The following is a 27,451-nucleotide window of genomic DNA, read 5'->3' as shown; positions in this document are numbered from 1 at the left end:
AAATTCTAATCATAGACTCTAATTAACTTTCCTTGCTCCGACGCCTGCTCACTAAGCAACCTTCTGATTATAATTTGGCTGCCCATGTATCTTGCCTACAGGGAGAGAATGTACTGAGAATATACTGTTTAGCCGACGTGAGGATCCAATCCATTAAACAGTTACATGCCATGATGTAAATTAGTACATTCGTATTCTGATTTTATCATCGGCCTCATCTGGGCTCCAAAGTCGTGAGTCAGCATCCCTGGGTCTAATCATCATGGAAGCCCTGAATATCAAGCTTCCGGGGGAGAAACCAAGGAAGTAGAACCAGCCAGAGTGAGATCACCAAGGTAACGTTGCCCCAGAGGCCCCCTGGCCTGATGAAATAGGCTTTCGTTCATGTCATGCAAGAGGGACAGGGATTAAAATTTACTTTTGACATTATAAAGAGCTGCATATTCAAGACTGTGGCTCAGTTCTATTCAGGTAAAAGCAAAGAATAAAAGATGATAGGAGACCCATATTGAATATTTATTGGCTTATGAGGACACACCAGATGCTGCCCAAATCCTAGGCAGAAGGTTAAGATTTATAGACATGATTGAAAACAGAAAAAGAAAAAAAAAAATACCCACAAGAAAACAAAAACACAAAAACCACAACACAAACAGGGCAGACAGTATGTGCTAAGGAGAGAACAGGAAGTGTCTAGCTGTTGACGAAGTCTTGTTTCAGGTAGGTACTCAGGGTTCAGGATGCAAAATAGAAAGTAACATTAAACACAGGAGGACAGAAACCAGGAGCCTGAAACGCAGGGCACACCAGAGCCGGAGCTGGAGTGTGCTGAGGCCCTGAGATTATCCAGGCTCTAGGGATGATTTAGGACCTGTGGGGTGAGGTCAAAATCTTTGAAGTGAGTTCAAAAGGCAGAGTGGTGGTGAGGCCAAGAGGACAGATGGTGCTAATCTGTCCCTGCAATCTAGCCCCGTTTCCCCATGACCCCTGAGAGCCTTGCCTACAACATAACTAACTGACCCTCTTAGAGGATCCCAGTAACACCACATATAAAGAAAAGACGGTTTAAAAAGCAAAGGGCATCACCTGAACACTGAGCCTTGTAATGGACAAGAGCTTGACTGTGTGCTCGAGCCAACAGAAAAGAATTAAGATGAGCCAGGTATGGTGATAATACATCTTTAATGTATGCTGAAGGCAGAGCCAGGCAGATCTCTGTAAGTTCAAGGCCAGCTTGGTCTATATAGCAAGCTCCAGGACAGTCATGGCTACATAAAGAGATCCTGTCTCCATGATGATGATGATGAGGAGGAGGAGGAGGAGGAATAGGAAGAATACGCAGCTAGAAAGAGCAATGATGATGGTCTAATAGGATTTGTTTCCTCAAAGAAAAGTGTGTTCCTGAGCTGCATACCACTACTGGGAAGATGGGGCAAGGAGGAGGCGGGGAAGGGTACAGTTTGACCCCAGGAGCTTCAGGCTAGCATGGGCAAAATAGTAAGACCCTGTCTAAAAGAAAAAATAAATAAATAAAAAGAGAGAACATGTTTGAAGGAGAAATTACAGAGTTCTGAAGACAGGCACTGTCTCCCCTGGCACCTCCCATGGTGCCCTACCCAAGGCTACAGGTAAAGACTAGAGGACCATCAAAGTTCTAAAGGTGAGGTAGCCATAGGCCACCAGGAAGTCATGACCTCTGTGGCCCGCCTAACCAGCTGCGTGAATAGAGAGGTATATACACCAAAGGTCAGTAGAGCAGCGGGACCGACCACTCCACGGAAGAAGTGTCCCTCACGTGCTCACTACCAGGAGGTGTGATCTCTGTGAAGCGATGCTGAAGAGGAGGCAGCTGAGTTCTCTGCCGACTCAGAAGGCTCCGACCTATCCGTGAAGAAGTGATGTTAAACTAAGTGGTGGCTTAGAGGTAAAATGTAAGTGTTCTTTGACTAGTAGAGGTGGTCCCGAACATGTTCCATGATGGTCTTCAGCCCTAGCCAGGTCTCCTCCGCGGTGGGGATGATCTGGCTGGCTGGCAAGAGGAAGCCGTAGTACCCAGTGTCTCTCAGCTCAAATGTGAAAGCATACTTGATGCCATTGTCGTATGCCCAGTCAACGCTGCTCCCACTAGCTGGATCTGTAAGTCAGAAGAAAACACCATTGAAGCCTACTTCAATTCAAGAATACCTCTAGGTTCCTATGGAAAAGGATGAGAGCTCTGGCTGGATGGACTTTCTTAGAATTCAGAGTTCTTTCAAAGTCATCAGGTCCTGAGACATCCGTTCTAAAGGCACATTGGCTCCGACTCCATCCATATGTCTTAGGTCATCTCATACTGTGAAGGTTTATTCTAAGCCTCAAACTAAAATTTTAAATCCTCATTCCCAAGGATGGGGAGATGGTTCAGTGGGCAAACTGCTTGCCATTCAAGCTTGAGTAGTAGAGTTCAGATCCCTAGAATCCACATAATGTTGATTAGCCATGGTGGCCCACTTGTGATTGCAGCGTTCAGGAGGCAGTCAGGGTACCCTTGGAACAAGCTGCCTAACAAGGCTAGCTGGATCAGCAAAGAGAGCCAGCTTCAATAAAGTGGAAAGTGATAGGAAAAGACAGTAAATTTCTCCGCATCTATGTTCATATATGTGTATACATTAAATATGCATAAATACAAGTAACATGCACACACACACTGACATATGGGGGAAGAAAAGATTCTGCAGAAAGAAGTTGTCATGAGAGCCTTGCTTATCTGTGGGTCACTGGGTCTGGGGAAAACCAGCTGCTACTGGTGGAAGGGCACCCAGGAAGCCCAGTGAAGAAATGCAACCTCCTGCCGGGAATCAACATTAATGCACCAGGCACCAGAGCAAGCTGCCCCATCAGCAGACCACCCAGCCCTGAGGTCTGCTTGATTGCCATCCTGGAATGCAGCTTAACTGTGACCTCCTGTAAGACCCTGGCCCAGACTCATTCCCATAAGATGGTCTTAAATTCCTGACTAACAGAAACAGGGTAAGAAAAGAAATGTTTCTCATGTTAAGCTGGAGAGGTTTTAGCTTAGTCTTGTTTGTTTTCTTTTTTCCACACAGCACGAGATAACGGACACACAGAGGGAAAGGAAGCATTCCTTGGGGCTTCCCTTTGCCAGAGGACTTGAGAGAGATAGGACATCTATTTTTCTGCTTCTTCCCAAACTGCCAGAGCAGGAACTGGCCTCCAACTGTCACTAATAAAATCATGACGGTGGCAGATAATCTTTTTGTTGTTGTTGTTCAGCATCTGCCATGAGCTAGTTGTTATATCCAACACTTTACATCCACTGATATCTTGATCTTGAAAAATCCAGTGAGGGCCGTTACCACCCTTAGTTCCCAGATGGGAAAGTGCAGGCTCAGCCTGGGTAAAGCTGCTAAGGAAATGCAGACAGAAAAGGGTGAAGCTGGAATTTAAGCCCACATTCTTTTAAGTGGTCTATCCAATCTACTTGAGGTCCATCTGGTGGATTAACACATCTGATAAATGTAAGCCTAGGTCCTTCCTTTCCCATTCCTCATGGACGTGTGTGTGCGTGTGAGAGAGACTTTTCTAGAGATACAGCTTCCATGGAGAATGGCTGTTCCCAAGGGAATGGAATGGGCTCTACCCTGTTCTCAGAAGTCTTTGTGTGATCTCTCCCATCATCTTTCTACCCTGAGAAAATGCTCCAGCAAAAAAGAAAAGGAAAAAGAAAAAGAAAAAGAGAAAAAGAAGCCAACCCCAGTGTACCTAGGGTGTCCAGTTGTTCTTTACAGGATAAACTCAAGTACTTCATAACACACTTAAGATACTGGAAGCAGGCAGAAAGGACATTGCTTAGTATTCAAAGTTGATCAAGTTCATTCATAAACTTCATTTTGCCTAATTCCTTGCTCAATGGGCACCAACTTTTGCTTGCATGTATACATATTCACATGAGGTACATGTGTACATATGTGTGCAGGGATGCATGCATGTACATATATGTGTGAGATGGAAGGTCAGTCTCAGGTACTGGTTCTCAGTGCTGTCTACCTCATATTTAGAGACAGGGTCATCCACTGGCCTGGAACTCGGTTGCTAGGCTAAGCTGCCTCCATCCTTAGTGCTGGCTTAAATGTGGACTGGACGGCACAATGCCTGGCTTATGTATATGGATTTGAGGAATGGAACTTAGGTGCTGATGTTTACACAGCAAGGCCTTTCCTAACCAAGCTATCTCCCAAATCTTTTAAAACACACACACACAGACACAGATACACACACACACGTGCATATACACACATGCACACATATACACTACACACACATACACACACACACAGAGATATACACACGTGCGCATATACACACATACACACATATACACTACACACACACTACACACACATACACACACACACACACACACACACACACACACACACACACAATTAAGGCCATTCCACACATCCTATTTTTCAATTAGTTAAAAAACAGATTGAAGATCATCCCCGTTAGCGTGTATTGATCCACCTTATTCATTTAAGGGGAGCTTCATACTTCCCTCTATGAATGCACCAATCGTATTTTTGCTTAGCCCTCTCTTAATGGGAATTGTAGATGCTCACCAGACTTCTGTGGTGATAAATAACATTGTCACAAACATCCTTAAAACCCATGATTTATCCTAGTCAGATGAGCCCAAGAACTAACTAGATCAGAAGCCCCTAGTAAAAGGAGCAGTAAAGAGAAAAGGGATGAATTGCAAGAAGCAGTTGGCTTGAAGGCAGAACACGCAGCCATGATGGTCTGACAGGAAGAAGAAGCCACAAGATTCTGAAGGGCAGGCAACCCAGTCAGAAGAGGTGGGTGGCAGGGAACAAACACATGAGCATCACAAAGATGCATAAGAACCCTACCATGATGCTCAATATCTTCTACACTAACTTTAAAAAGCATTAGCTTTAAAAAAAATAGACACAAGACTTAAAGCAGCAAAATGGGGTGGGGCTAGTTAACAGAAGGACCTTAGACACATCAGGTCCTTAGGGTGTAATAATTCATCTTCAAAAACCCACTCAATTGTGTGGGGGGAGGGGACTGTGTGTACTGAACTCTCCTATGCTCTGTTTAAGAAGGTAACAAAGTGTTACATTTTATATCAAATGGTGACTCCAAGAAAAGGCCAGTGCTCAGAGGGACAGATGTTAACCATGGATAGAGCAAATGCCAAAGAGCCAGCCCCTGGGTAGACAACTTTTAATATCCAAAACCTGACTGCTCTTTCAGAAAGCAATGGCGGCTGAGAAGACCTAAAACGGTCGTAGAATGTTCTTGAAAGATAGGAAGTTTTATGGCTCTGAGACACTCTTGGGGGAGCCTCCCTCCTGAGAGAGGGATCTGGTGAGTATCCCTTGAATTGACACAGCTAGTGCAGGGGAAAAGAATGTGTTTGATGTAAGAGAAGGAGGCCATTATTTAAACTGATGTTTCACCCAAGAGTAGGGACCCTGGTGACCCACAAAGGCCTTTGGGAAAGCCTCCTCAAGGGATTCCCAGCAAGGCTCTGTTAGTCCTTGCAAGTCTCTCTTAGTCAGTGGTTCACTTCTGACTGATTAAGCAGGGGGTGGAGAAAGTCTGCAGATGCATCCTCTGAAGGGTCCCCATTTAACAACACTAATAGCAATAGACTATGAATAATTAATGGATTGTTGCTGCAATTAGCAAGACAAACACCAGCGTCCTGCTAACGGCTTTATGTGGCTCTGGAGCAACACAGCCCAGATCTGAGGCAAAGGTACAGTGGTTGCTATAGAGAAGGCACTGTAGAGGGACACACTCCTGGACAAAGGAACAGAATTCTACCTCCCATGTCAACACTCACGTTTCCCATTTCGACAGAGTTGCGCGGTATGACATTTCCCAACACTTGAAGACAGACTCCCAAAATAAGATAACTAGCAAGATGTCAACAGAAATCCAGGAACACGCTCAGTTGAGACCAAAACAAATATGCCCTTCAAATGAGGCTATGAGTGACAAGTTTTGAGGCCAGGTTTGGATTTGGGTACTTGATAGAGCTTTGTTTTGTTTTACCTAGATACTAGCCTAGTTAGAGGGCACCCTTCCACTAGGTCACTTCTGACACCCATTATCTCTGCCATCCATCTCTCAACACAAAGCTGGGAGTTTCTTTTGAAAAATGGATAGGTACCTGCAGAAACAACTCAAGCATAAGAGCCTGGATCTGGAGTCCCAGTACACCACACACACACACACACACACACACACACACACACACACACACATCAAAGCAGACAGCGGCATGGGGCCGTAACCCTGCAGACATGGCGGCACGGGTCTGTAACTGTCGTGCTGGTGAAGCAGAGATCATCAGATCTCTGGTTCTTGCCATCCAGCCAGTCTACCAGTCTAGCCAATCAGTAAGAGTCCGGGTCTCAAGAAAAAATAACCTGGAAAACAACAGAGATTAGACAGCCAACGTTGACCTCTGGCTTCCAAGTGCCCATATACATACACGTATGCACACATCCACCCACCCACCCACACACACACACACACATACATACAGAAACATATACACATACACACACATGGGGACAAGGCTTTGATAACGTTCCTATAAACCATGTCAGGAGCCTTAATACAAATGAGGAGCATCGTCTCCCAGCTGACAGGTCCTAACCCATCAAGGGGATCTGATCAGCTGTGAGAGGACTGATGGCGCTGATGGAGACAGTGCCTTCGGCAGCCATTTGTCACAGAGTCTTGACATGAATTTGGTTTGTTACTGACCACAATCAGACAATAATAGCACAGGAAATAAAGCTCCCATCTCTCCTACCCCAGCTCAAGTTCCCTCTCAAGGTGCATTCCAAACAGCTCACAGTGCCCAGTGATACTCACAGACGGTGGTGCAAGTTGGGCCCACTCGGTACTTAGTGCCCGAGAGAGAAGCCAGGGCTTGGGCTGCATTCCTCGCCACATCGTCCTGGAAAGGGAGGGTGGAGGTGAACAGAGATCAGGGAGCACTCTGAGGTTCTATGTTCTGTCAGAAAACCCTGAGAGCTGCTTGCCAACCCTGCAGGAATCTCGTTAAGATAGATTACCGAGATATGCTAGGGAACACGTTCAGGAACATGACAGAAGGCCATGTTCAAGAGAAAATCCTTGACTAGAAAACCAACTCTGGTCCATAGCTAGCCACGAGTTGGTCAGGGCTGGTAGTGTCCCAGCAGAGCAGCATAAAGACATAGGCCTGCAGCTATTCTGAAGATACTAGACCATCTATAGGTGCCTGTCCTATTCCAGGGCTGAGTCATGGGCTCTGACACAGAACCCCCAGGCTATGACCTATACCCCCTTTAACTTCTCCATTAACCAGAGAGAAGGCACCTCCTGCCTTTCCCTTCATGGTGCCAAACATAGTCTTCAGCATGTCATGAGCCTAAGTCCTGTTCTAATCTCAGGTAGGAAATCAAGGATGCAGGCTGGACAAAGTCTTAGAACTCACAGTTTATTTTTGTCCCTTGTAGGTCGAATGACACAAATCAAAGCACAGAGAGGCATTGGTCAGGGTCCTTCCTGGTATCAGGCTCCCATGCTTGCCCTCTATAGCTGTAGATCAGCCACCTTGGCCATGCCAAAGTCAAAGCAGGCTGGTGCCAAGAAGAAGGCCTCCATCACTTACCAGCTCCTCAGCATCCGGGGCCTTCTTGACTGTGTACCCATAGGGATACATCAGCAGCTGTGAGTAGCTATGCAGGTCAATGAAGCATTTGAAGTTCCCATGCTTTTGAATGAAATCCACCACCGATTTCACCTCCACTTCAGAATTGGGGTGGGAGCCATGGTACACTTCAGAGCAAGGGTTATCACTGGTCCCCTCTCCTGTGGAGGGCAACTGAGCAATAAGCAACAAGTAACCCACAGGCCAAGAAGACAGAAATAAGCAACCCTCAACACAGTGAGCGGGTATTTGTCAGATGGCCCCGAGAACCTTCTCATTGCAGATACAGATTCTGAGGGGACAGAGAGGGAGTTTGGGGTTTGCTACAAATGAGGAGGAAAAGTATTGGGGCTTTTTTTTAAGTGGATAGAGTTGACCTCGTATTGTGCTAATAGCAGTTGTCATAAATAATTAATGTCACACTCAAGAACAAGTTGTAATTAATAAGTGTTCTTGATAATTAATATGAATACCAATAAATAATGAAAATGACTCCATTTATTGTGGTGTCAACTTATTCTCTTGGTTCAGGTCTTAATGGCCAACTGCTGCCAAAATAATCTATTGTTGTGGTTTTTAAAAATCTCTTGATTATTTAACAGGTATATAGATGGATTGCTTTCTGCATGGTTCATAATAAAGCATGCCTGGGTGTGTGAGTTTGTACATGCGCATGCACACATGTGTGTGTGTGTGTGTATGTGTGTGTGTGTGTGTGTGTGTGTGTGTATTAGTAGGAAAGAACTACTAGATTTAAAAGTGGGAGGTGAGTTTATTTGGTAATTTTGGGCAAGAGGATTCCTGGAGAACAGTTGGTTCTTTTGTGGGGATGGCTTTTAAGCAGCTGACCCCAGAACCCAGGACACCTAATTCACATTCCATGACCTGAGTGGCTGAATCGCACTACCGAAGGGTGGCTGCTGGGATTTGCGGTTTGCTCCAGGGTCTTGCCTAATAGAGTGACAACTAATACTCACTGCTTTCTTTTGATTTGACATCAGGAACCCTTCTACCCAGCTACAGATCCAGCAGGCAAAGCTGGAATGGCCAGGACTAAGGAAGGGCCTTGGATTAATGCATCTAAGATGAGAGTCATTTAAAAAAATAATAAAAATAACGATCGGTGTAGGGGCTGAGGGGCTACTTCAGTAGTGCAGTACTTGCCTAGAATGTATAAGGACTCACCACAACAAATAAGTTAAATAAATAGATAGTTCGAATTAACATAATCATAATCGCAATGCAAAGACTATCTGGCCCACTGTTTTCTCAGGAGGACAGGGATTACTGGCTCAATCCTTTTCAAAATTACAACAATAAGACTTAAAAACAAAACAGAACACAGAGACACAGAGAGCCTGAGGCATGTCCTCGAGTCTTCCAGCGAATGGAAAAACAAAACCAGTGTGGAACCGGGCTAGCTATCCCACAGGTCTGGCCTGTGGACAGGTTCATCCAATGCTGGTGGGATTTCAAACCATCCCCCCACCTACCTGCAAAACTAGCATTCCAGTTTCTGTTTGGATCGGCTCCAACACAGCGGCTTCCTGGGTTCCGGGACCGCGTCTTTCTCCATAATCGGTTCTGAAAAAGCCACCAACCACCCAAGGTTATGTCAAGATACAATGAAGAGTTTCTCTAGGTGCAAAGACCACAATAAATGGGTTGAGCTGCATACGGCCCTCACTTGGGGGTGCTGGGGAACAGTACATCTAGACTCCAGTCTTTACTGGACTAGGTAGGTAGTCTGCTTTTACCCCTCATAGGAGAGGCTGTGTCCTTCTGGCTTTAAAGGTTGTTTGTTTGTTTGTTTAAGAGATTTATTTTATATATGTGAGTACACTGTAGCTATCTTCAGACACACCAGAAGAGGGCATCAGATCCCATTACAGATGGTTGTGAGCCACCATGTGGTTGCTGGGAATTGAACTCAGGACTTCTGGAAGAGCAGTCAGTGCTCTTAACCACTGAGCCATCTCTCCAGCCCTAAAAAAGGATTTTGAGTCAGGCATGGTGACACATACCTTTAATCACAACACTTGAGAGGCAGAGGCAGGCAGATCTCTGAGTTTGAAGCCAACCTGCTCTACTTAGTTCCAAGCCAGACAAAAATACATACAGTAAGATGCTGACTCAAAAAAGAAGAAGAAGCTGGGCGGTGGTGGCGCACGCCTTTAATCCCAGCACTTGGGAGGCAGAGGCAGGAGGATTTCTGAGTTCAAGGCCAGCCTGGTCTACAAAGTGAGTTCCAGGACAGCCAGGGCTACACAGGGAAACCCTGTCTCGAAAAACCAAAAGAAGAAGAAAAAGAAGAAGAAGAAGAAGAAGAAGAAGAAGAAGAAGAAGAAGAAGAGGAGGAGGAGGAGGAGGAGGAGGAGGAAGAAGAAGAAGAAGAAGAAGAGGAGGAGGAGGAGGAGGAAGGAAGGAAGGAAGAAAGGAAGGAAGGAAGAAAGGAGGAGAGAGAGAGAAAGAAAGGGAAAGAAGGAAAAAAGAAAACAAAAGGAGAGAAAAGAAAAGAAAAAGTGACTCCCCAGAGTGCCTTAATGAGGTGAGAACTTTCTATACACGAACCGAACCAAGCTGGTCCCATCTGAATGCCTTGACTGATTATTGGCTCATGCAGAAGTCAAAGCACTGTCCACTGAAAATCACTCATGCCACAGACACGCATGGTGCTGATTGTCGTCTAAGACAGTCACCTGAATCCAATCACACTCTCAACTAGGGAATAAGGGAACAAATTAAATCGGACAACAAAGAAGCTATCAGCCAGACGCGGAATGTGAGACATTATACAGGAAATTACTTAGTTTCTCCCGCAAATGAATGACATTTTAAAAGGACGTGTTTGGGGTGTTTCTGAATGAATGAAGACTGCTGGGACTCAGCCACAGGTGCAGTGCACAGACCTTATTAGATTCTGGCTTCGACAAATTGACTCCTAGGAGACAGTTTTAAAATAATGGGGAGTGTTAGAGGATATTAAAGAACTTCCATTAGTTTTCAAAGGTGACAGTAGTGTTCTGGGTTTGGGGTTTTTTTTATTATTATTATTATCATCATCAGCTAGAGATGCATACTAAGGTTGTTGTAGATGAAATAACATGATGTCTGGGATTTGCTTTATAATATGTCAAGAAAATAAATCGTGTCGGAGAGAGAAAGATGAATAGAAGATAGGCAAAATGCTGAAATTTGTTCAAGACCCACAATAGAGAGTTCCTTAGACTATTCTCTCTAAAAATAATAATACATTCCCTGGCGATTCTCAGCTCAGAGGATAACTAGAAAAGAAAAAAAATCCCAAGAGAGCTTCTAACACGCGAGTTAGGAGAAACGGTCTCCAGGGGCACCAACGAAATGTGGAATCCACCTGGGAAATTCAGTCTAGGCCCTGGCCATTCGAATCACTCACCTGGCTTTGCGTGTACACATATCCATCAGGATTGGCCACGGGCAACAAGAAAATATCCACTTTCTTCAAGATGGAGGTGATAGCCGGGTCCTTTTTATAATCAGTTACAATCTAAGCAGAGACAATGTGCTTGTCAGCTACATCATGGTGGGCTAGGTCTGTAGGTCTAACCAGGTATTTCCCTGAGATACCTAGGACCCCTCTCCCATAAGATGGTATCCACTCTCTGAAACCTCCCTGAAGCTCCCTGGGCTCTCTGAAAAGCCTTTGAGTCCCTCAAAGCCAGGGGACAGGATTGCATGACAATATCAACTACAAGTAGTTGACTGAGAGATGGTGGCTTTGTTCACACCTTCCACAGACACTACCCGTTCTGCCCAGCACTGTCTTCAAACTGTTTCTTGAAGGATCTTGGGGGCAATCTGAGAACCCAGAAGCCCTGTGGGGCTTGGAAGGGGGTGAAAACAAAACATATCTGAGTTTGGTACTGAGGCTCCAATACCTTTTGCAGGGCCCACGGTAAATCAGTCTCTCAGGCCCACGTTTGAAGCACATTAGCCTGCTCCCTAACACTGTTACTTAACCACAATGGGATGACCTTAGACTATTTACTTCTCCCATCTGCAAAGGTCCCAGCCTACCAGGTCTGTGCCAATCACCTTGTACCTCATCCCCTGGACCCAGCTACATGGGATGCTGCAGTCCCCCACCCCAGGCCCACCAGAATCCTTGACGAATTCCAGGCGACATGACCTTCCTCGCTGTCCAGATGGCTGTGGCCTGTGAGATCCACTCACGGGCATGGATGCCTGCATTCAACCAAATGGCTGGCCGCTTCTTGCCTCCTCCCGTGCTGAACTGCAGAGGGAAAAGGGGCCAGAAAATGACCTGCCGGTCCACGTCTCTCCTCACCTCTCCTCTCCCCAGCCCGCTCCTATTCATTTAATTCATTTAAGATAATTCAGAGACCAAATGTTCCTAAGGGCACCATCTATTTATCGCGCTTATCCGTGACCGGGGAGCTTAATTGGCTGGCTGAAGCTCTGGGCAGCCCAAACCTCTCCAGCTTTGGGAGTAAATGGGAAGGAGAAACAATTGCTACTGTGGATCAGAATGTTAGTGTGATTAGAAATAATAGTGTGTCTCTTGAAAGTTCTCAAACGGTTTCCCAACAGAGAGACACAAGGGTCCGTGAACCAGGCTGTTCTGCTCGTGTAATAAATGGATTCGGTTTTAAATTACGAAGGAGAGGGCTTCACTATAGCTCTTTGTAAATGGCAGTAATGAATTCTGCTTCCTGCCTTTGCTGTAGCGTTGGGGCTCCATGGGTCAGAGCGTGGGGCTAATGAAGCCAGGGTCTCTATCAGATGGGCAAATAATCTAAATGTAATTATTTTACAGAAACCAGCTCAGCGGTATGGCACCCCTTCTGCCTGGTATTTGCTGTAAACCTGGCTTCTACAAAGCTAAGGGTCTGGCGAATTCTTAGCACCACCAGTTGTTCCACGGTTTTTAGGCCCAAATTCCTTTCTGTGTGTTCAGCTGGACTACTTACGTAATTTATGTCATTGTCATAGCTCTCTGCCTCCTTTGCCAGGAGAGGCTCGAATGTGTTAGAAATAGCTGGAAATTGGGCTCCATGTGGCCAACAACCCCAGAATGGGCTTAAAAATGACATCTACCTTAATGCAAGCATCCCACACTCTTTTCCAAGAAGAGGCTGTAAAAGCAGAACAGAGTTTGTACCCTGACTAAGCAGCTAGGTGGGAATGAAGGCAGACTATGGGCCTCTGAGAATCTTAAGGAATACTAATGGCCTCTCTTTTGATCCTTCCAATCAAAACATAGACTGGGATACGCTCTTTCTAACAGTCCTACAGTAGATAAAAGCATGGAATTCAATCAGATCAAAATATCTGATTATGCAAAGATGACTCGGAACTACAGATCTCTTCCTTAGAACCAAGGGCTCTAAAAAAAAACTGCCTATATTAGCAGACCAAGGGCTCAGTCCTAGAAACTCAGATCCAGAAATTTGTGTACTGTCAGGATACTTGGAAGGGCCTTGGGCCTCACCTTTAGAACATACATGGGCCGCTTTTCAAATGTCTCTCCAATCTTCACTCTGCTCACCAGCTCAGGAAAGTCTGTGGCAATACTGTCCATCTCGTGGTAAATCTGAAGGGTGGGAAAGCAAACCAAAGACACTTAATTTTTTTTTTTAATTTGTTGAGATAGGGTGCTCCTAAGTAGCACATACTGGTCTTGAACTTGGACCCTTCCTATCTCACTTTTCCAAGAGCTAGGATAGTAGGCTTGTGCTACTGTACCCAACCCAGTGATGTTTTAAAATTCTGTCCCATTATGAGTTGGGTATCTGTGAACTTTATCTTGTCAGTGTTAAGTTTCTTCTGAGGCTCTGACCTTGGAGTTGGCCACACTGTCGGCACAGAGCTGAGTGGACAGCTGCTTTCTGCAGTTTTCTAGAAGTCAGCACATTTCAATTGTGTGCAAAATTATAGTCCCCTTGAATAAAGCAGAGAGACTGAAACAGATATTACTCCAAAATATGATTCTTTGGCTTGTTTTGGTTTTCTCTGGGTAGCCTTGCCTGTCCTGGAACTCACTCTGTAGACCAGGCTGTCCTCAAACTCACAGAGATCCTCCTGCCTTTGCCTCCTGAGTCCTGGCCTTAAAGGTGTGTGCCACCACTGCCAACATCAGCATGTGATTCTTTGCATTGTCTTGGACTGGATCATCAGAATAGACCTGCTCATCAAGGCTCTGGACAGCAGGGTTTGCCAAATTGTTCTCCACCAGCAAACAGAACAAAACAAAAACCATTCACAGTGTGTTTGATGTCTTCATATAATCAGTACAACTAGGCTGTGTATAGTATAAAATAAAAAAAGAAGCCATATGTGGTAGCACCTTTAATCTCAGCCCTTGAGAGGGAGAAACAGTTGAATCTCTGAGTTTAAGACCAACCTGGTCTACTAAGTGAGTTACAGGATAGCCAGGGTTATACAGAGAAACCCAGCCTTGAAAAACCAAAAAGAAAAAAGAAAAAGAAAAAGAAAAAGAAAAGAAATATATAAATATTGAAATATAAATAAAGTATATACTATATAAAAGGATGTTAATAAATGCAAAGAGAGTGCTAGGAATATAGCTCAGTAAAGTAAATGTTTGCCATCCAAGATAACCTGAGTCCCCATCCCAGCAACCACATAGAAATCTGGGTGTGGCAGTCTGTACCTGTGACTCTAGTGATAGGGGAGCAGAGATAGGAAGGTCCCTGAGGCTCAGTGACTAGTTAATCACTGAGCCCGGGTTCAACGAGAACCCCTGTCTCAAAAACTAATCAGTAAAATTTAAGTGGAGAGTGGCAGAGGAACAGAATGCTCGTTTAACACACAAAGGCCTTGGAAGGTTGGGTGTCTAACTCAGGTAATAGAACGCTACTGAGTGTTCATGAGCTGCTGGATTCAATCCCCAGGACCCCATAAACCAGGGGTGGTAGTACACACCTGTAACGCCAGCACTCAGAAGGTAGAGGTAGAAGGACCATGAGCTCCAGGTCATCCTCAACTACATGGGGAGTCAGGGGCCATGCTAAGGTACTACATACGACTTTGCTCAAAATAAAGGGGAAGGGACCTCTTGGAAACTCTCCCAGCCCTTGGACTCTAAAGACTGAAGAAAAGCAGAGTAGATACCTTGGGCCATGAGAAAAAGAGAGTAACCTACAAAAAAGTTAAAACAAGTTGGGGTGGGGTAGAATCTGCCTTTAACCCCAGCACTCAGGAGGCAGAAGGAAGACTAACCTGATCTACATAACAAGTTCTAGAACAACCATAGTGAGACATGCTAAAAGAAAGAAGGAAGGGAAGGAAGGAAGGAAGGAAGGAAGGAAGGAAGGAAGGAAGGAAGGAAGGAAGAGAGGGAGAGGGGAGGGGAGGGGAGGAGAGAAGAGAAGAGAGAAGAAAAAGAAAGGAAAGAAGGAAGCCAGCCAACCAGCCAGGCTGGGGCCATTGATTGGCAGGTAAGAGCACATGCTATCAAGCCTGACGGGAGTTCTGAGTTTGATTCCTGGTGCCCATACGGTGGAAGGAGAAAATTAATTGTTCTCTTGATTTCCACAAGGCACATGCACACCTACACACAGATAGATGATAGATAGATAGATAGATAGATAGATAGATAGATAGATAGATAGATAGACAGATAGATAGAAACTTTGTTTTTAAAAACCTCCAAGCTATACCCTGATGTGGGATGCAAATTCACAAGCCAACCATCAACACACAAAGGACCTGAAACCAGACGCCCTGGCAGAAACAAATGTAGATTTCCCACTGGAGATCTAAAAACCCTGCATGGTTATAGGATACGAGCTATTTAATGTTGGTTTTAGGAAGAACCCCAAATAAGCTGGCCAGGAGAGAGAAGGCATAGCAACAGGCCTCTCGAAGCAAAAGCCTGCAGGGGAGCCCTCTCCAAGGAGCACCCAAGGCAGGGAGAACAGAAGCAAGCCATGAGAAAGGGAGGCAGACAGCCAGTAAGGTAAGTAGATGGCCTCTCTTGGTTCCTGGGTGACATTTGTAACTGGTTAGCTCGGCTCGGGAGGGCCCCAAATTAATGAGGCTAATGTTACGGGTTTGATCCCTGTGTGGACCGAGTTCTGCTCTCATCCGTGGCCCGAGTCTGAACTGAACTCTGAACTTTACCCAGCTGTTTTGCAGATGTATGTCATTGGTCACAAGAGGGATCGAGGGGCAGTGCAGTGGGAAGCTACTGACAATCTTGGAAAAGAAGTAGAAGTAGTCAGCCAGCCTTTGAACTAATCCCTCCTCTCGAAGAAAAACAACTTAAAGAATACGTCTCTGGAAAAATTTGCCAGGAACACAGCGTTTGCACGTAAAGAACCGCGTGTATTAAGGTAGAAGAGGGAGAATAGCCATTTAGATTTGGGAGGGAGGTCCCAAGCTAGGAGAGTCTGCAAACTAACAAAAGAGACGCTTGGGACATAAGAGACTTGCATCGTGAACGGGGCTGTTCTGTTCTGTGGTCCCTTCTGACTTCTCAAGTTCCAGTATCATATGAAATGATTCAGCTCCAAGTTTTTTGTTTGGAAGTTTGGCCTACCTTGAAAGCCATCTGTATAAAGTGGTTTCTAACTCCACACACCACCAAATTGCATTGTGGAACAAATATACGTTATGAGGAGTCATGATAAATGAGTGGAAATATTTGGTTAACCTTGGAAATAACTGCCTGTCTGCTTGCCTGGAGTAAATGGAATTTTATTCTGTGCTAGGGATTCTGATGGGGGAGAAGGTTGAATTACAAGGGCTGGAAATGCTGCCATTATATTCTGGTTTGCTTTAGAGGGTCGCTGGAGCAGGGTTTCTACAGGGGAAACTGCAGCTGTGTTTCTCAGGCACTTGGATGTTGGTGGGAGTTAAGCAACCCGTGGGGAAGGAATTAGAGTAGACATGTTTTAGCTCCTCTGTGAAGCGATACCATGCTGAAGGTGGATGTGAGGAGAGAGGTTTCAAAATTCAGGAAGCAGAGAATGTTGGCTTTAAACCTGCTCGGAAACACTTACAGCCTCCAGGGGATGGTAAGCTCCGTAGTTGAAGTCACCACTCCGCTCTATCCCTTCATTGTGCTGCATTTCTTCATCTTCGTTATCTAAAAGGGCCTAAAAGGAAAAGAAAAAGAAAAAACAAAAACAAAAAAACAGACACAGCAACATGGTGAGGGGACCCCTGGAGGGCTAACTCATCTGGTAAGATGGGCTGGCCAAGAGGGCAGCATCCTCTGCATAAGAAGCAACACAAATGTCCCAGGTCTAAAGGGAGCCAGAGCACTTAAGTGACAGACGCCAAAAATTACAATTCAAGAGAACGTAAGTTCATGCTGCCCGTGTCTAAAATGGCTTTCCTCTCAACTGCATAACATTCTAAGGCTACTAATTTTCAAGGAGTTTATATTAATTCTGTAGGGTAGGGAGATGGAATTACCTGTACTAATTTCTGCTTGAGGTCTTTATTCCCTGACATTCTTGCTTCTAGCAAAACTTTTCGGGACATAAAACTAATGCAGTGTTCACACTCAGTAGAAGGCCTGTCTATAGTAGTGTGTGTTGATCATCATAGTCAGTGTGACATAATTAAAAATAATAATAAACCACCCTGCCTTTCATTTTAAAAACTTGGGGGGTTAAATTATATGTGTGTGTGTGTGTATCAGATATCAAAGTTATATATACAAGATATCAAAGATATGTGTGTATATATACTTTTACTTTCCTTTACTTTTTGATATCTGACTTACATTATTCTCAAACCCCTCTTTGCTCCCTGGAAGTGACATATGCTTTTCTATAGTATGAAATCTCTATAGTTTCTATAGTATGGAATCTCTATACATTTCTGTAGTATGAAATCTCTAGACATCGGCTTGCATCTGGTATCCAGTGCTTCTGAAACACACAGCTTGGGAAAGCATTGAGAAACAAAGAAATTCTTATAACCACTCATACTTTGAAGGTTCCTGGCAGATGTCTATGACATGTGAGGATGATTAATAAACTCACAGCTGCTCATACCATCAGGAAAATCCTGGGCCAAATCACCAATTAGTCCAGAACCCACCTCAGTGAAGGAGAGAGTGTGAGCCAGAGACACTGTCCTGCTGTTCAATACAGGTTTTGTGGAGCTGGATGGCAAAGTTCCCTCTGCTGGGAGCTGCTGGTGACATTCCCCCTTTCTCAAAAGATATCTCTCCTGATTAGCTAGTTCCCAGAAGCCCTCACAGGCACTCTTGCCTTCTAACTTCAAATACAAAAAGGGGGAATGAATGGTTAGGGCCTGAAGATTCTATGATGTGCCAACTACTGTTCGATGCATTATATATAGTTAATGGAAGCATCGCCTTGATAAACAGTTGAAATACTATCATTATCACCATTTAAACAGTGATGAAATGAAAGCTCATGGAGGCAGACGCCTGCTCAAGGACACACACAAGTGGTTAGCAAAGTCAAGCCTCAGAAACAGATCTGGGTAGCCCCCTATCTGTGTAACATACTCCCCCTGAGCAGGTTACCACGCTCTGCTTCTGTCTGTCACCGTTTCTTCACCTGGGAGCTGAAAGAATTGATGCCAGACGCTTTCAAATCTCCCAGGTCCAATCTGACTAGTACCTTAGTCTCAGGCAATGTTAGTGGGAGTCCCTGGCCTACCCACCTGGAGGTCCTCAATTGTCACGGAGTAGTCTAAACCCTGGGACTTCAGGAAGGACTTGACTGGGAGCAAGCTGACAGAAGGGACGAGAATATCCACGGGCCGATCAAAAGTGGAGGGAGATTTCCAGACACTGAGCTGAGGAGATGAGGAGAGCAGAGACACAATTGAGTTAAAAGACAGTTTGGGCAAAACTCGAAATGAGCTCATGTTCTTTAGAAGTGCTATCTGTCAAAAGCCAGGGTGATCCCCGAGTCCTGCCCAAGGGCCAACATCGCCCATTTCACAAACAGAGCTGGTCAGATCTGCCCAGCAATCCATACCTGGCAAAGTTCAAGAAACAGGGAGGGCTCCTTGAGGTCCCAAAGCTCAGGCCTCACATCTAATAGAGCTGCAGAATTGAGTTCTGGTGGCCTTCACCCCCGTGTTCCCTCTTGTGTGAATGGCTGACTAAGACTCCATTATGAACAGAAAACTTGCAAGGATAAAAAGAAGTACAAGAATCCGTTCCCCCTCAAACTCAGAACATTCAAGAGGACAACCTTAGAACCACATACCTTTAAGTGGTCAGAATTCACTAGCTCAGTCAGTTTTCTGATCTCGTCTCCATTTCTGACATTAATCCTAAAAACTTGGTCCCTGGAGAAGGGGAGGGAGAAGAAGATAATGGTGAGCTTTCTGCTGGCAAGTAGACCCCCAAACCCACCATCCCAGACAGAGCTGGATAGGATGAGAGGAAATGGTCTAGTCTTTGGTTAGAATGTATAGCCATTAAAAACAAGACTATGTGGCAAAGATGAAAAAGTGCTTATGTATAACTTTGAGAGGATATTAAGTAAAAGAGCAGGACACAGAGCTGTACGCATGCCATGATTACGAGGATGGAAAAAGCAGATGGTCTGGAAGCAAAACAGACAACGGAGATAAAGTGGTTGCTGCCAGTGCTCGTTTGGGTCGTGGGATTATAGATGGCTTTACTCCCCCCCCCCCTTGTATCTGTTTTCTGTAATGTGGTCATATTACTTTATAATGAAAAACATATATTTTTGCAGAAAGGAATGTCCCTGAATTAGGCTCCAAGCTAACTCAAGACATAAAGAAACACTTCTTCACTGTCAAATGCAAGAGCTGAAATCCTGACGAACTTTCATGCTGGGAAGAGCTGGGAACTTTTGGGAACAGACCCTCTTATGCTGGGAAGGCCAGGATAAGAGTGCTAACCATTCATCCCAGCTGCACACGAGTGCTTTACAATGTAACTGAATGTGGACTAAGGTATGAGGCTCAACCTGAGACCCCTGACTGTGCACCGGGACCTGCGAGCACCCAGAAGAGGCCTGCCATTGGCAGACCCCTTTGTCGTCTGTCCTGCACTTGTTTTGCATGTATCTTTCAGCTTCTGCAGCGTTGGCAGGGGAAGAGGCCCCCAAGTCCTGCGTGGGTGGGAGAAGGCTATGTCTGAAAAGCCTTCTTTGAGCTCTCAGCTCACTCAGAGAACCAGCGGAGCCATTAGGCGTTGCTAGGTGACAGCCCAAATGAATCCGCACTCGACTCTGTCACGTGCGTCATCCCTTTGACGCGAGTGAATACCGGAGGAGCTGCTGGAGAGGGATGTGGGCTGAAGGACCTGTTGACAGAGTAAATGGCTCTGTCACAGGGAGCTAAATGTGGGGCTCACGTGGAGGCTCCTCACCAGAAAACCGGTTTAATCTGGATGGACTTCCACAGTTTCACTTTGTTCTAGAAAGTTCTGGGAAGACCTAAGCCATGCCTAAAAAGACAAGGCCCACTGCCCAGGGCTATTCTCAGCACAGGTGGCTGGACTGGATAAGATCCCAGGATCCTAGAAGCGCATCCTTTCTCCCTGGCTCTCCCACCAGGGACCTTGAGGTAGGCAGCTAACAGCCTCCCATGAAGCCCGGGGAAGGCCCTAAAGGAGACCTGATCTGACAAGTCCTCATTGAACTGCTATGGTTTAGATAAGCCTTGAACATGCTCCAAGAGTTCAGGCCCCGGAAGTCTGACCTCCAGTTGAAAGGCTGCATTCAAAGGGAGGATGCTTTCAGACGTGGGGTTTAGTGGGTCCTCGGAAGTTGTTTTGTAGAGTCAGATCCTATGAAAGAAGGTTTAAAAGGTGGGCAAGTCACCCGAGTCTCTCTGGCATCTATCTTGCTACAAGGTCTCCACGTCACACGCATGTTCTCTCTATAATGCCCTATACAGGAGCCGTGCTCACCAAAGGCAGAATAGACAGGGTCTTTCAAAGCTATGAATGAAATAAATATCTTTTTTTTTTCTGTGTATGCTTCCCAGTGTGATGGTTAATGATAATTATCAGCCTGACAGGACTTAAAAAAACCTAGGAGACAAGCTCCTGGGCACACTTGTGAGGAACTATAGACTAGTGAGAAGAAGGGTGGCCTCACCTGCTGGGCTTGGGACCTGGACTGGGTAAAAATAGAAATGTATCTAGGCACATGTATGCCTCTATGCCTTCGAAGGATACAATGCAACATTCCATTATGATGGACTACATCTTAAACTGTAAGCCAAAATAAGTCCTTTCTCCCTTAAATTCCTTTTGTCAGACTATTTCAGCACAGCAGCAGAAAAAAAGTAACGCACCCAGCTTCGAGTATTTTGTTACGACAACAGAAAGCTGACTAACACAAAACTGGGTATGCAAACAGCTGGATTACAGCTTGGAGAAGGTGGGCTGTCTAACTGTCATTTCTGTCACAGACAAGGGACCTTGAAGAGGGTTTGGTGGAGGGTAAACCATTCTGAGGACAAAGACCAGTTTGACAAATGCATGCTCTGTAACCACCTGTCCCTAATACTCCAGAAAAAAGGAGTGTCTTTACAACGGGCCTGCTGGGCATACACATGTATGTGCATGTGTGTGTCTGTGCATATGAGCATGAGTGTCCAAAGAGGCTCAAGGCATTGGACCCCCTGGAACTGGAGTTACAAGCAATTGTGAGCCAGAGAAACAGTTTAACTCTTAAGATCATCACTGCCTTTGCAAAGGACCCAAGTTAGGTTCTCAGATGCCATATTGGCTGGCTCACAACTGCCTGTAACTCCACTTCCAGGGGGTCCAATGCCTTGAGCCTCCTTGGACACCCGTGCTCACATGCACATACACACACATCAATATACATATTAAAAACAAATTATTTTTTTCAATGAGCATGCTAAAAGGCTTAATATCTTGGGTGGGAAAATAAAGCCGGCCTTTGCAACATGGCACTGGCTAGAGGAGTCACAGAGAGCGAGTAGGGATGGAGAAGGAACAGGACCAATGGAGACTCTAGACAAAGAGCAGACAACACATTCATCCCATGCTACAAAGTGTGTGTGTGCCCCTTCCTTTCTCCAACATGGCACTGTCACCATGGAACACAGTGTCTTTACTGGCCCTGGAGAGGACTAAGCTCACAGTCCATTCTATCATGTCCCAATCAGCCAAGCTACACAGGTCAAAGGCACAAACATCTGCAGTGTTCAGGAAGAGTCAACGCAGAAGATCTGGTGTGGAGCAGAGCACCTTCTCACCCCCCCTCCCCCGCCACCTCTGTACACCTTCTTGGTTCAAGCTCCCCTGAAATTTCATGTTCGTTCCAAGCTATTGCCTTTGTGCTCCCTCTGTTTGCAATCCCAGGCCTTAAGTGCCGGGTGTTCTCCCATCTAATCTTAAGACATGCTCATGTCACTCAAGAGGCTTCCTCTAGCAAAGCCAGACACAATAGCACTAACAAGGGGCAGCGATGGTAGAGCGGGGTCTACCATTAATTATTCTTGTGAACATTAGCATAGTGGTGTCTAAAAGCAGAGTAGGTGCCATACACGGAGCAATCTTCCTCTTGTCTTCATTGACCTTATCTCTGCTTGGAAAATACCTTCTCCAGCACATGACGGTGCAGATGGTTGAGCACACCCCATCTGCCCTAGCTGGAATTCCATTCAAAGATCTTGACCTTGAGCTCTTTTTGGAGATAGGAAACTGTCCTGAGTGAAGGGGAGGAAAGGTTGGGATTTGCAGGTGCTTGTCTGCTCCTCCTGCTCTGAATGGTTACGTTAACAGCTCTTCTGGCTCTCTCCCAGTACACCAAGATGCCTTTAGCATCGGGATTGGTGACGTCTATTCACGCATCCTCACACCTGTCCCATACTCAGGACAATCAATAATTGCTTTGATGACTAAGCTTCTCTCCCTCCCCCTAGTACCAGGAAGACAGCCAAGTGGTCAGTCCTCTGTACCACTCACCACATTCCTGTCCAGGCTTAGCAGCTATGACTGATAGCATTGAGAGACGCCCTGAGAAACACTGGGATGCTTGCCGGCTACCACTGATGCTACAACCAGTTCTACAACTGCTTCATACTCTCCACCCACCCAGCACCTCCATGTATCCTGGCAGTTGCCTCATCCTTAAGACATCTGAAGACTAGGGCAGAGGATAACAGCAGAACAAGAGAGACCAGGGAACTAGGACAACAAGGTTCAAGGGCATGAGATAGAACAGTGAGAAAATACCACCAGCTTTGTGTCCGTTAGCCCATCTCCAGCCTGGCTTCCCAACCACTCAGAGGCCAGAGGCCAGATCCTCTGTGCTCTCTATATTCACTGAACTGGGCAACCAGGACATGGATCCCAGCAGAGAGTCCTCAACCTTTACTGAATTTACTGCTGTTAGAAAAGACCAGACTTGGAGATGGCATAGCACTGTTCATTAAAACCATTTGCAATCAGCCCCATCACACAGCCCTTTAGATGCACGGGTCCTGCAGCGAATACTCTGGGACCCAGCCCCACTGTCTCAGTGAAGGTGCCCACTGTATCACAAGAGAGGTCTGTATCCTGAAAAATAGAGATTTTCCAGCCACATGAAGAGCTGCAGTGGGAGCCTGACAGCTCCATTCGTCAGCCCACACAGCAGCAAGTGTAGTTATGACACACCTACCGCTGAGCTGCCTGCGGAAAAATCTTACTCCTTGGACACCTGCTACGCCTAACCCCTCCAAGCTATTTGGCAGCGGAGACAGGTATGAACCATCATCCCCATAAAAATTACTCCATCTCATGTAAGTAATTGCTTCAATAAACAGTCCTCGAGTCCCTTTAACCAGACAACACAGTAGAGCATAAACTCGCATATACGGGTAGACCGGTGAGATAGAAGATTCCATTTGATTGGCTTGTGTTACAGAAAAGGGGTATGAGCCTTGCAGTCAGCATTCCAGCTTCCGTGCTGACCAGCTAAGTAGCTTTGGGCAGCTTCCTTAACCTTTTTTAAGGCTGGGTTTTTGGGTTTTTTTTTTTTTCATGTTTAAATTAAGGAAAATAACACCCTTGCCTGACAGAGCTCTTACATGATCCACAAGACAAGGCACGTGAAAGCTCTTTGCAAAAGGCAAAATGTTATGCGGTGATGGATTATTCTATCACAGTCTTCTACGGTGGTACCAGAGCATCCCTGTCATCACCCCTGCCTCTCTGACTTCCTGTCCCTCACCAACTCCACAGTGTCTGCATGGAGCATGTGAGCCTATGCACGCACAGGCACACAGAGTCCCGGGGTACAGTTCTGTAGCTACAGCTAGACATGACCTATTGGATCTCCTTGTTCCAGAAGCCTGTGGAATGCACCAGCTATACACAGGTTTCACCAATGATAGAGACTATCTGTCCCCAAAGCCTGAGAACCCAGCTATTCCCTTTAAACCGGGCAGAAACTGCCAAAGCCTTTCTGACCATTCTTCCGAATTAATGGTGTAGGAAGAGGTGAGATAGAGGATTGGCCTTAGAAAGAAGGAAGAAGATACAAAATTAGCTGGAGGTTAAGGAGCTGGGGAGGATCTGTGGAGACCACCAGCTTTGATTTCACAGGAGAAGTCAGGTTTCAGAGAGAAGTGGCTGGTCCAGGACAGTGGGACAGAGGAGATATAAGCCCAGCCCTACCACCTAAAGTATAATTCATTTGGCTCCCAAGTTGGTGAAATAACTAAATGCTAATAAAGTTCAAAAAGAACTCACCCAAAGAATTTATCTCGGCCGCAGATGCCTGCCCCAATCAGGGCCCCAAAGAACAGTAGCCACTTCATGTCTCAAGGGCGCCAGTCACATACTGACTGAGTCAAGCAGTATTTATAAGGAACCCGAGGCAGATTCATGTTCTCAGAAATGCTAATGTGGTTCTTCAGCACCCTTCCAGCTCTGACAAGGCAGCACCAGCCAGGGCCTCCTCCATTCCTTTCCAGTGATGAAGGCCCAGCCTTTCCATTTGCAAGGCAGGAACTTGCTCCGCAGGCTGGGAATGTCTTACCCAGGATGCCTCATTGTTCATCACTTGGCATCTCAGTGGTGATTTTGTGTGTGGGGTGTGTGTGTGTGTGTGTGTGTGTGTGTGTGTGTGTGTGTTTGAGAAAAGGGAAATATCCCCACACTGCTGGTTGGAATTCATAGATAGGAGAAGCCAGATTGTAAACCTGGGATGAAGTTACCTCTAGAGTAATAAAACCATTTTTGAAAGTGAAGACTATCAAGCAACCTTAAGCCAACTCCAAGGCTGCACTCTTGAGAAACCTGATCAGAGAGTTCAACAAAAGCAGATCATACAGAGGAGAGCTGATGGCCGCCTTTCTGGGTCTAAGGCCTGATATTTTAGGATTCCATTAAAAAAGATAAATATGGGTGGTGAACAATATAGAAAGGATGTGTTATGCTGAATAAATTAAGTTTTCCTTGAGATCTGAATGACAGAGAAGGCTTAATGATACTTGTTTTGTATTTATGTTTTAAATTGTACTATCTTTATGTGTATTTTTGTGTGCTTGTGTGAGTTTATAAATACCATGCACATGCAGGTATCTTTGAAGGTCAGAAGAGAGCACCGGGCTCCATCATGTCCCCTAGAACCGAGATACAGGCAGTGCTAAGCCACCATATGTATGCTGGGAATCAGACCTGGGTCCTCTGAAAGAGTCATCTGTCCGGTCCCAAGGTTTCTATTTATTTTATTTTTGACACATGAGCTCATTTTGTATCCCAGGTTAGCCTTGAACTCACAATCCTCTTGCTTCAACATTCCAAGTGCTGGACTAATAAGTCCAGGTCTCTTTGTTTCCTTCTTTTTTTCTTCTTTTCTTTTCTTTCTTTCTTTCTTTCTTTCTTTCTTTCTTTCTTTCTTTCTTTCTTTCTTTCTTTCTCTCTCTCTCTCTCTCTCTCTCTCTCTCTCTCTTTCCTTCTTTCTTTCTTTCTTCCTTCCTTCCTTTCTCTCCCTCCTTCCCTCCCTTCCTTCCTTCCTTCCTTCCTTCCTTCCTTCCTTCCTTCCTTCCTTCCTTCCTGTTAAAACAGGGTCTCTCTGTAGTATTAGCAGTTCTGGAACTTGCTATATAGACCAGGCTGGATTCAAACTCACAGAGATCCTTCTGCCTCTGCCTCTGTTTAAGGTGTGTGCCACCATCAGCTCCCTGCTTCCCTCCCGCTGTCTGCACTCTTTCCACACCTGCTGAAGGGCAGGTACACAGAACTGGAGATCCTGGCTGGGAGTGTTGGAATCTCTTCTGACACTTGTTAAAACATTGAGAAAGACTTTACTAAAGATCATTGTCAGAGAGCTCATGACTACAGCAGTAGGAGGTTTAGTTTAGTCTCCAGGCCAAATGCAACCGGGACAATAGGATAAGGGGATCCGTCGATGGAAAATTACAAAGAGGGAGCACTAAGAGAGGGGGATGATTGCTAAGCTGCCCTCAGAGGAATCATGATGGAGGTTGGTCAAGGACTTATCATCAAAAGTGATGGATAAGAAATTAATAATATCTTTACAGATAGGGTAGTATGACTTGTCATGTCTTTCCTAATACTCATTCTGTCAGGGCCCAAGAACCAACCTAATTAAAATAGATAGATAGATAGATAGATAGATAGATAGATAGATAGATAGATAGATAGATAGATAGATAGATAGATAGACTGATAGACAGACAGACAGACAGACAGACAGACAGACAGATAGATAGATAGATAGATAGATAGATAGATAGGGCACTGGGTCCCTAGAGGCAGCCTCCATCAGACTTGGCAGAACCGTGCTCCCTATCTTCTCAGCCTGTCTCAGAGCTCTGTGTTCTCCCAGCACTTACACTGGACCCACATATGCTCTGCCCACCACAGAGTCAGGGCTCTAGTTCATACCAAGACAGACCACATCCTTGAAGTTAATAGAAAGAAAAACAAAGACTAGATTCAGCTGGAAGAATTATAGAAAGAATTAAGTTCCCAGAATTCTAGATGTTGAAACCTATTTTTCACTGTCTCCCAAGGAACACAATCAATCAATCAGTCAGTCAGTCAGTCGGTCAATCAATCAAGCAAACAAATCAATAAGCAAACAAATCAATAAGTCTAAACCACTAACTGAGGTGAAGGTCTAAAGAGAATCTGTGTGCAAGCTGAGGGACAAACTCAACATGTCGAGAGGTAACAAAACCAAAGGATATACAGGAACCAGATGCCTGGCTCTTTGTTATTGATAGTGTTGACTGCATGAAGGAACTTAAGTCCATTGCTAAGTTTGAAATGCTGCACTATTTAAAATAAAGGGGCTCAGTCTATGCCTGAAATTCCAGCATTTAATGTATTGAGACAGGCTACTTAGTGAGATAGATTCTAGCTAAGCATTCTCTCTCTCTCTCTCTTTCTCTCTTTCACGCACACACACACACCACAAGATGAAGGATTGAGACTTGTTTCAAAATTATGCTATGTGAAATAAGTCCCACACTGTGGGATTTTGGTTCTGACATACCTCGAATAGCAAAATTCATAGAGTACACTAATGCTTACAAGAAGCCGGAGGGAGAAGGTGGTGGTGGTTGACCAGTTAATGAGTGAGTGCGTATTTCAGTTTGAGATGATATGAAAGCGTCCTGGAGCTGGATATTGGTGATGGAGGCGTAACATGGTAAACACACTTAATGCTGTTGAATTGTACCCTTAAAAATAATCAAGGGTGGCTAGGCAGCGATGGT

General features: G+C 45.3%; 1 protein-coding gene across 2 annotated transcripts; it reads right to left on the bottom strand.

Moving 5' to 3' along the window:
* Window positions 1-495: 495 nt before the first annotated feature.
* On the bottom strand, window positions 496-24,545 carry Cpa4 (carboxypeptidase A4). 2 transcript variants are annotated; one of them, XM_017321750.1, is made up of 12 exons: window positions 24,453-24,520; window positions 20,003-20,039; window positions 18,970-19,161; window positions 18,416-18,550; window positions 16,771-16,866; window positions 13,236-13,337; window positions 11,913-12,017; window positions 11,160-11,270; window positions 9,238-9,328; window positions 7,706-7,905; window positions 6,922-7,006; window positions 496-2,134 (listed from the first exon to the last, which is right to left on the bottom strand). In XM_017321750.1, the coding sequence occupies exons 1-12, from the start codon at window positions 24,518-24,520 to the stop codon at window positions 1,947-1,949; spliced, it is 1,410 nt and encodes a 469-aa protein (XP_017177239.1). In that variant the 3' UTR covers window positions 496-1,946. The 2 variants fall into 2 exon arrangements, with proteins under 2 accessions (XP_017177239.1, NP_082202.1); NM_027926.3 differs by lacking the exon at window positions 20,003-20,039 and having other exon boundaries at window positions 497-2,134; window positions 18,970-19,051; window positions 24,453-24,545.
* Between the last annotated feature and the right edge of the window lie 2,906 nt (window positions 24,546-27,451).

The sequence above is a fragment of the Mus musculus genome, chromosome 6 (assembly GCF_000001635.26).
Source record: "Mus musculus strain C57BL/6J chromosome 6, GRCm38.p6 C57BL/6J".
NCBI lineage: Eukaryota > Metazoa > Chordata > Mammalia > Rodentia > Muridae > Mus > Mus musculus.
This window is presented reverse-complemented; position numbering and strand designations above follow the sequence as displayed.